Source organism: Medicago truncatula, chromosome 8, assembly GCF_003473485.1.
Source record: "Medicago truncatula cultivar Jemalong A17 chromosome 8, MtrunA17r5.0-ANR, whole genome shotgun sequence".
In the NCBI taxonomy this organism is placed as follows: domain Eukaryota; kingdom Viridiplantae; phylum Streptophyta; class Magnoliopsida; order Fabales; family Fabaceae; genus Medicago; species Medicago truncatula.
The window spans coordinates 40,694,523-40,704,975 of record NC_053049.1 but is presented as its reverse complement, the minus strand read 5'-3'; the positions used below and the strand labels follow the sequence as shown (position 1 = coordinate 40,704,975).

At 35.8% G+C, this 10,453-nt stretch overlaps 1 protein-coding gene across 1 annotated transcript; it reads left to right on the top strand.

Moving 5' to 3' along the window:
* Positions 1-5,475: 5,475 nt before the first annotated feature.
* Positions 5,476-9,497, top strand: LOC11413827 (YTH domain-containing protein ECT4). Its single transcript, XM_003629875.4, has 10 exons — positions 5,476-5,729; positions 6,003-6,079; positions 6,247-6,391; positions 6,475-6,536; positions 6,628-6,940; positions 7,034-7,239; positions 7,416-8,006; positions 8,089-8,301; positions 8,383-8,526; positions 8,618-9,497. The coding sequence occupies exons 1-10, from the start codon at positions 5,702-5,704 to the stop codon at positions 8,849-8,851; spliced, it is 2,013 nt and encodes a 670-aa protein (XP_003629923.2). The 5' UTR covers positions 5,476-5,701; the 3' UTR covers positions 8,852-9,497.
* Positions 9,498-10,453: the final 956 nt, after the last annotated feature.

Sequence of the window (10,453 nt, the reverse complement as noted above, 5' to 3'; positions counted from 1 at the left end):
TATTCCAACTAATTATTATAATTTTTCTACTTTTTAGCGCTATTAATTAATTTAACTATTTAAATATTAAGAGATTTTGAGTATGGATGCGGAGTTAGAAAGACTCACATTGGATAAAAAATATATTTTTCTTGAAAAATCATTGTTAGCTTACTATACGGGCCAAAACTCTATAACCCATGTGTAACAAGTTCTTGACATGCCACAAACTCGTACTGGCTACCAACACGGATTGCGAATTATGTGACTAAGAATTGGGTTTGGAGAAAGCAATGAGGCACTTCTAATATGCAAAATGCGAGTTTGAATGGATTATTAATTCATTTCCACGTTTAGTTGGATCTTGGTGTTACTGTCGAGTTTTATGGCTTATGTTCTGATAGCCTTTGCCTCAGTTAAAAAGTTAAAACAGTCTTGAGATTCAATGTGGTATTGTATGCACCTGTAATCATGTATCTAGACGTATAGTATCCAATACTCCATTATACCCTTGTTTTGTTGACACTTTTTTGAATCATAGACTGTGTCATGGCAGAGTTAGAGAAGTTAAGCCAAAAATATCGTGTAGCTCTGAGGTAGATTTTATGTAATGCGTCTTGATTGAATGGGATGTTCTTATAAGAAATCAAAATATGATCGTAAGTGCTTCATTGTAGCAACATGTGATCATTAAGAGTGTGTTTGGATGAAGGAATATTTTGAGGGAATTCAATTATTTCGATGTGAAATCCATTGTTTAGATAATAATTTGAAGAATTTTCAAAATGATGGAAATTTATGAAGTATTTTGATCAAGTTAAATTTAAAGAATTTCAAATGACACCTGAAATTTGGTCCTCGAATTTTCCAAAATTTTCATTTTGACCCCTATAAATTTATAAAAATTGCAAATTGACCCTCAATTTTTACAAAAATTATAATTTGACCCCTCCATTTTTTGAAATTTTCAAATTGACCCCTAAATTCATTTATCAAATTTGGCCCCAAAAAATAAAATTTATAAAAGTTGCCTAAAAATGATGACAATAATATTTTTTATTACTTCATCCAAACAATAACATTTAAGAATGAAAGCAATTGAATTGAATCATTTGAATTCCTTAGAATTCTAAATTCTTCAAAATTTCTCAATTATCCCATCTAAACACACTCTAATAGTAGTTTCTATGTTCGTCATTGCTTGCTATTGGACCATAACTCAGTCCAGTTCATTGCCCCTCCCAGATAAAGGATTACTTTTAAGTTGTTGGTCAATTGTCCCATACTCCCATTACTTAGTTAATGACTGAAATTTGTGGCTATGTAATCAAGCTTACAGTTGATATTTACATATACTTTTAAAAAGTTTATTTTACATTCAATTGAAATTGTTTGATGAAGTATATAAAATAGTTTTGATCAACTGACACCCGTATGATTTTTAATGCAGCACCAGGAAATTCATGCCACAATATGTTTTGCTGGTTGGATTGAAGTTTGGTAGAAGCTTGACATTGAACTGCAAATCTTCAATAGTTGGGTACATAAAATTCCTAATGCAATTTAGTTATCTTTTGGGGGCTGTCAAACATTCTGTCCCCTCTTGTTGCCTCACTAATGTATATGGAGATCATGAACCTTGAATGGTGCCTAAACTAATAGTATGATTTTGTCATCTTCATAGTTTTGGCCTTGTATCTTGAAATAAAATAAAATTCAAGAAAAAAGGTAAGGGAAGATAAGGCAATGAATTGTTTTAAGGCTTAATTGCATTTTTGGCCCCTATCTTTTCAAAAGTTGCGATTTTGGCCCCTAACTAATTAAAATACAAAACAGCCCCGTATGTATTGGATCTTTGACAGTTTTGGCCCCCAATGCCATTTTTGACTTAGTCTTCGCTGACGTGGCACCTCACTTAAGGGATGTGGGTGCCACGTCAACGAAGACTAAGTCAAAAGTGGCCTTGGGAGCCAAAACTGCCAAAGATCCAATACATAGGGGGATGTTTTGTATTTTAATTAATTAGGAGGCCAAAATCGCAACTTTTGAAGAGATAGGAGTCAAAAGTGCAATTAAGCCTTATTTTAACTTAGGGGTTTTCATATATCATTGATGAATCAAAAATAGTCTTCTCTTTCACTAGTTTTGTTATGGATATATATTTTCTCTAGTAATTTTGGGATACAACATTGCTAGGTATATCAAGCGAAGAAAGGCATCACTGGAGAAGAACCACTAATTATAAAGGCTTAAATATGTCTTTCGTCCCTGCAAATATAGGCCATTTGAATTTTCGTCCCTGAAATTACTAATTCTTCCAATATGCCCCTGCAAATATTAATCATTTGACTTTTGGTCCTAATTACATCTGATTAGTAACTTCAGGGATGAAAATTCAAATGACCTATATTTGCAGGGATGAAAGACCTATTTGAGCAAACCATCTCACCCAATCATCACTTGCCACATGGGCACCACGTCGCTAATGACAGCCCAACTCAGCAAAAAAAAACTAATTAGGACCAAAAGTCAAATGATTAATATTTGCAGGAGCAGATTGAAAGGATTAGTAACTTCAGGGACGAAAATTCAAATGGCCTATATTTGCAGGGACGAAAAACATATTTAAGCCTTATAAATTTGGATTGAGTGGAATTCAAGGAAAGTTAAAGGAATAGATGGAAGTAACAAAAAACATTGTCCACTTCACTGTGTATTCGCGGATTGTCCTTTGGTGACATTAGCTTTTAGTGATATTGTTTTTATCTCTCTCAAAATCAATATTCTCTTTCGTCTAAATAATTTATTTTAACCATTTTCTCTCATCTAAAATAAACTAATATCAATGGTGTCATAAAAAACTAATGTCATCCAATTATTTTTCGTATTCACGAGACTCCATTAGTTGTATTTTTCTTATTCAATGCTACATTATTTGTAATTTAATTTTAAATTTGCATGCAGAAAGTAATAAAAAAATGTGAAGTGTTGAAATAAGATATATTAAGATTATATTTGGTTTGGTAAAGAGTAAGGAATGCCATATGGTAGCGGATGACGAATAAGGTTGATGATGAATCAACTTTCTTCTTTATTTGATGGCTCTTTAACTACTTCAAATATTGCTAAGTGTTGTGTTTTTTTTTTGTTTGATCTACTAAATTAAAGAATGCATGAAATGAAATCTAAAGGTGGAAAGATAATGAGATAAAAATGTGTAAATTATCTTGTTTGATTGATTGCATGTGAATAAAAATTTACAAATCCAATAAACTAATTATACCGGCCAAAACGACATGGCCTTAACAAATTATCCCTGCTCAACTATGGGCGGAGGTAATGTGTAAATCCTATTGTTGTTGAGGATATGTGGCGCCCTACGTTTGGCTTGATTTCACCATTTGTGTGGCACTTCCCGTTGCTCTTATTCATGCGTGTTCGGGTTTCTCAAAACATGTCTTCTCAATTTTAGCTTTCTTTGATTAGAGACACCATAAACATGAAGCACGAGTAATTTGTCTAGTTGTAAAGTTCTACTTAGTTGTGACTAATTCAACATTTCCCACAACCTTCGTAGATCTTAGTAAACTCGAGAAAGATTTGACTAACTCTTAATCGATTGTATTTGTATTCTCCTGACCTTTAATCGACTAGATAGTTTCTCCACCTCGATAGCCTCATTTTTGTTTTGTCTCTATGTAAATTTCTTCATAGACCCCCCCCCCCCCCCCCAAAAAAAAAAAAAAAAAAAACTTCTATTTATAGATATAGTGAATGGGGAAATCACTAAGTGATGTGATACTCACTTTGTGGACTAACCTTTCTTCATTACGAAGTCTCTCTCGACTATAGTTAAAGTCATAAAGACCGCCTTAAGTCTCTAAGCCACCCAATTAGTTTGCTTGGCATTTTGCTCTTTAAAGCTTATTCAACTCTATGACTTGAGTTCGCTAAGCCACTTATCTGCTCGCTTAGCGAATCACTTACCTTGTTTCTCCTCCAATATCTTTGGCTTTTACTCGCTAAGCCACACTCAACTCATCTAGTGAATCACTTTGAACCCATAATTCTTCATTGTTTGATCCATTTATCTATCAAACCTATAATAAAAATGATAAATATAAATGTAATCGTTCACGTATATAAGCCTAAATAATAACCATGTATAAGAACTTAGGGTTAAATAAATGGTTTGCTTATAAATCCAAGTCCAAGTAAATAAGTGTCTTAAAAGTCTTGTTAAAAAAAATTGTCGTAAAAGTATAATGCTGAATAAGTAAATTTGACAACAATGACTCCATTTCAGCAAATGTCCTAAAAAGAACAACTCTCAACAATGATTCCATTCCTTTAAGCGACTACAATGAGGAAGGAATTTTGTTCTTTAGTCATGGGTTCCTTCATTGTTCCAAAGAATGTTAAGTACGTCGTTCTTGGGGTGTTCGAGTTACTAAACTAATAAATGCATAAAATGAACGATAAATGAAGAAAGGTAACAAAATAAGAATGTGCAAAACCTGGTTTGAGACATTGGAGCGTGCTTCTCCCCCAAGTTTTCAGGTTTGATTCTCCTCAACGCCAATTTAGGTGGGTAAATTTAAGTTAAAAAAAAAGTGTAAAACACTCTGCTTACTTGATTGTGTCATTGTGTGTGTATAAAAAATTCACAAAGTCCAATACTGGACAAATACTAGTCTTAGCTTAAACGAAGTGGTCTATATAAATCAGCCTTGTTCAACAATTTACATGGATAATGCGTGAAACCTCTCGTTGTCGGGGATGCATGACACCCCAATCTGGGCTTGATTTATCCAGGTCGCATTTTCCGTTGCTCTCAGCATGTGTGCTCAACTTCCTCAAAACATAGCTCTCCTCTTAACTTTCTTATGCGACACTATAAACATAAACATACGAGTTGATTTCTAAATTGTCTAGTTTTATATATTTTTGATTAATTCCAACACTTCCACAACTTTCATAGACCCCAGTAGACTTAAAAATGATTCAAGTAACTAATATTCAACTGTAAGTTTGTTCATAAAAAAAACTATAAATTCAACATGCTAGTTTATCCACTGTCAACTAAATTATCAATCCTAAGAAAAAACCAACAAAGTCATTCATCACATATTAGATATTTTATTTGGATGTGTTTTCATAAACTTGAAGGATGAATGAATAAAACACATGATATGTGGTGGAGCACATGACAGAAGGCGCCCTCACAAAAAACCGAAAAAAGAGGGGCTAATACAAATCCAGCTGGACGAGGACATTCGTGTCATTTTCCAATTAGGGTTTCCATAAAAACGCATCTTCAAGATTCAAAACGGGGTACACTAATCTCACCCACCGCCTCAAAATACACAGAAACAACAAACCAATAATATTCCACCACGTGTTGAGATCCACCAATAAGAAAAGAACAATGAGATCACAAAGTAACCCGCGGGTGAGAGAAAGAGTGTAAGTGTTAGTGGTGCTATTTGAATCACTGGTTTAGGTGAAACAAAACCCTCTCTCCCCAAAAACCCAAACCCTTGGCGGCTGCGAGACTCGTTCTCTCTATTTTCTCTCTCTATCACTCTTTTAGGGTTTCTCATCTCTTTGATTTGGGGCTTAAACCCTCTCTATCCTTGATTCAGATTCAGATTCATTTTTGGGGGTTTCTGTTTCTTGAATTCATTCGAAGAAAGAACGAGATCTCATCTTTGATTCCGATATGGCTGCCGTTGCAAATCCCGCGGATCGTATCCTTCTTCGTTTTTTCTTCAATTATTTTGAACTTGTTATTATTTTTTTTTATCTATTTTCATCAACCGTTGATTAGATCCAACTGATTTCGTTTTTTTGTGTTGTTTGTGTTGAATTTTTTTTGCTTGAAATTTTTTATTGAAATTAATTTTATTGAGCTGAATCTAGGTTTTGGGATTTGGTTTTTTTGTTGAATTTTATTGTTTTGTGTTTCATGTGAACTTCAATTTTGCGTTTTGTTGTTTTCCTTCACTTTATTGTTTCTACAGAAGCAGCTGAATTGTTGCAGAAGTTCTCATTAGAATCTCAGCCGAAGTCCTTGGAAATTCCCGAGCCAAACAAGAAGGTAAATTTTTTGAATTTTTCATAATTGAATGCACTTGTGTTGATGTGTTGAGTTAATTCATAGTTCGTGATAAAATTGCATATATGTGGTTTTATTTGATTAGAGTTATGGAAGATGATTGAATGCTCTTTGTTGATGTGCTGAATCAATTTTTCAACTTTGTGTAGGCTACAGGAAACCAGTATGATTCGGGAAATGCTCTGAATGGCCAGATCCCGTCGTATGAACGCTCCGTAACCCCTGTGTTGCAGGACTTTATGGATCCCGCCATGTGCTATCTTCCAAATGGATACCCTTCGTATTATTATGGTGGTAAGTTTATGTATTGATCCTATGAACATTATGTATAATGGATATTGCAATTTCATGTGATCTGATATGTGTGTCTGTTGTAGGTTATGATGGGACTGGCAGTGAGTGGGAATATTTGAATGCTGATGGAGTTGATTTGACTTCTGTAAGTATTAGTTTTTCCCCCTTAAATTTAGTCAGGTTTTACGCTGTTGCCTATGTTTTATTTATTTACGTTATTTACTTGGTGTTTTCAGGGAGTCTATGGGGATAATGGGTCGTCTCTGGTGTATCACCATGGATATGGATATGCACCCTATGCTCCCTACTCTCCAGCTGGTTCTCCAGTTCCAACCATGGGAAATGATGGTCAGTTGTATGGCCCTCAACACTATCAGTATCCTCCCTTTTTTCAGCCGTTGACACCAACCAGTGGGCCATTCACGCCAACTTCTGCTGCCCATCCTCAGGGTGATAATTCCACATCTGTAGCTGCTGATCAAAAGCCTCTTTCTGTGGAAGCAGCTAATGGAAATACCAATGCTGGCACAAATGGTGTGAATGCTAAAGGTAAGAATTTTGATGCACCTGTTGAACAGCCCTATCGAAATTCATATTCGATTTTCTGTTGAATGATTTATAAGAGGTGATTTGATTTGCCAGGTCGCACTCCTACATCTGGTGGTTATCAAGATCCCAGATATGGTTTTGATGGAGCACGCTCACCTAACCTATGGCTAGATACCCCAATATTTTCAGATGGGCAGCCAAGGCCTGTAAGTAGCACAGTAATCTCATCCTCAATATCAAGTGGCAACAACGGTACTGCTTCAAGGAACCAGACTTACCGCCCCAATTCTCAATATATGGTATGCACAGTACTTTGATGTCACTTTTGTATAGTAGATGTTAGCCAGTAAATCAATAAGTCTGTTTTTTGGTTATAAGTTTGCTATAACTAATTTGCACAATTCTCACGTTGTTCTGTATTTGCTTGAGTTTATATATGTTAATTGAAATTTGGTATCTTTTCTCTTTGTGTTAGGGCTTGCACCATCCTAGGCCAATTCCTGCCATGGGAGCCACCCCCGGCTTCATTAACAGGATGTATCCGAACACAAGATATGGTCAGTATGGGAACTCTGTTAGATCAGGTATGGGTTATGGAACACATGGTTATGATTCTCGTACAAATGGGCGAGCTTGGCTTGCTGTGGACAACAAATACAAAACAAGGGGAAGAAATGGTGGTTACTTTGGGTATGGCAATGAGAACACGGATGGTTTGAATGAACTGAACAGGGGACCTAGGGCCAAGGGTGGTAAGAACCAAAAAGTTTTTGTTCCAACTGTTCTGACCGTCAAAGGGCAGAATGTGCCAGTGAACACTGTTGATGAAGAGAAAGAGAAGAATAGTACTACTCCAGACCGTGAACAATATAACAAGGCTGATTTTCCAGAAGAATACACCGATGCTAAATTTTTTGTCATCAAGTCTTACAGCGAGGATGACATTCATAAAAGCATCAAGTATAATGTGTGGGCCAGCACTCAAAATGGCAACAAGAAGCTTGATGCTGCCTACCAAGAGGCCCAGCAAAAATCTGGTGGCTGCCCTATATTCCTTTTGTTCTCTGTAAGTGTCTTATAGCTGGTGCAAATTATGGTTTCCTTTGTTTTATTTGGTATATTTTGTCTCACATTAAACTCATTTGCAGGTTAATACCAGTGGACAATTTGTTGGGCTAGCAGAGATGACCGGTCCTGTTGATTTCAACAAAAGTCTGGAGTATTGGCAGCAAGACAAGTGGATGGGCTGTTTTCCTTTGAAGTGGCACATTGTTAAGGATGTTCCTAACAACGTGTTGAGGCACATTACATTGGAAAACAATGAGAACAAACCTGTCACCAACAGTCGGGATACACAGGAGGTAATTTAAGTTCTGCTCATGTAGTTGTATAGTGGTTACAATATTGTGCTCTCATCTGATCTTCCAAGTTCATGAATGCAGATAATGTTGGAGCCAGGTCTGAAGCTGCTCAAAATTTTTAAGGAATACTCGAGCAAGACATGCATTCTGGATGATTTTGGGTTCTATGAGGGCCGTCAGAAGACTATTTTGGAGAAGAAAGCCAAGCAGCAATTCCCAAAGCAGGCAAGACTTTCTACCATTCCAGTTAGCTCATTTTTTTTTTCTGTGATAAATTATCTTCGGTGTTTAAATATTTTTTTACTTTCCATTGCAGGTATGGGAAGGGAAGCCTACTGATGAGAAGATAGAGGTGAATGGGGAAACCAATACTCAAAAATCTGAAGTCAACTCTGAGTTGCTCAAAGAGTCTACCCTAGCCAAGGACAATGATGATAACAAACATTCTGAGAATGGAGCTGTTCCAACAACTGGAGATGCCCCAAAGGGTGCTAAACCTGTTGTATCTGAGAGTAAAATTGTACCCAATGGTGTTGCTAATGGTTGCTAAGCTCTACTGTTTCCAACAATGGCGGTGATTGAGTTTAATGGCTTATACTGTTTTTTTGCAATGCTACACTCAGCAACTTGGTCCCGCCTCTGATTGGATCCGTCTCGCTTTCTCTTGCTTTGTGAAGATGATTGGTGATTAGTGAGATCTGTATATTGAGATAGGCTGAGCGGAGTTAGTAGATAGAATGCTAGCACCAACCCAACCCCTTATGATTGGGTTTTGTTTACAGTGGTTAGCTCCTAACAGATTTTATTTTTACTCCTAGGGGTTTTTGGGATTTAGGATTTCTGCTTAAGATACTCATATGGTTTTTGTTTGCTTTTTATCCTCCTCTCTCCTTTTTCGTTTTTTTTACTTGGTTGGTCGTTTCCTGTCTTGTAAATTTATATCTACTTTGTTGGGGAACAGCTTTCTTTTTTGTTTCACACACGGGGTAGATGCAAGGTGGGAAGCATTTGAAATATAGTTTGCTTTAAGTTTTAATTTTTCCTTTTGGGTCTAGTTTAGTCTGTTTCTTAATTTACTTTTTGAAGATTGACTTGCGCATACAGAAGATAGAATATTTGTGGACAATCTGTTATGTAATGGGGTGTTTTTCTGGCTATGAAGTTCACCATATTTAGTTGACGTATCTTGTTTGTTACTTTCACACTGCAATATGTATTGTATTATCTTAAATATCTGATGTTCCGAAATTTTGCTTTGCGCATGCCATCATATGTGATTTAACCATTAGCAGAATGAATGTTGAACGCTGCGTATAATCTTTTCCTTTCCTGTCTATAGTATTAACAGGTATCTTATGAAAAGTAGTGTGGTAATTCAGTAAAAAACACGGTGATATGGAAGTCCTTCATCCCCTCCTCCTTCTACATTTCTATACCGGTGTTAGGTTATAACATTTGTGACATGGTTTTGTCAAAAAAATAAATGTGTCAAGGTTTAACGAATTAACGTCATAGATAGATGGGATTTAATAATGCTAGTTCGGCGCCGTGGGTCGGTAAGTTAAAAAAATGTACATGCTTTAGATATACTGATTTTTGGTTTGGAAGAGATTGCTTAAAGTATAAGGGAAGCGTAGAGAAGTGGAGATGTTGTGGGGAAGCAGCGGCGGTGACCAACAATTTCTTTTGGCAGGCTTCTCTTTTTTCGTTTATCCTTGAATTTCGACCATTCATTAATACTAAGTTGTTGTACCTCTTCAAAAAAAAATAAAAAATACTAAGTTGTATTTTTAGAAAAATATTAAGAAAGTTCGTCAAGCAGAAAAAAAAAACCAGTTTATTTTTTCAGCATACACCTGTCAAATAGTGTAAGCGACCTAAAACCAAATGATATTGGGAAAACTCCATTTCACTTGGAGTAAAATCAACAATTTTGGTCCAAAAGTCCTAGTTCAATTGGCAAAGATCGCGAGATTGTTAGGCGGAGGTTCGAACTCCGGTTCCTCCACTTGTGTGTGAGTTTTCAATGGACCTTTCCATTTCATCTTTCAACCAAAAAAAATTAACCATTCTATATCTTATTCCGATCATATCAATATTGTACATTTGATTCTATATCTTATTCCGATCATATCAATATTGTAAATTTGAT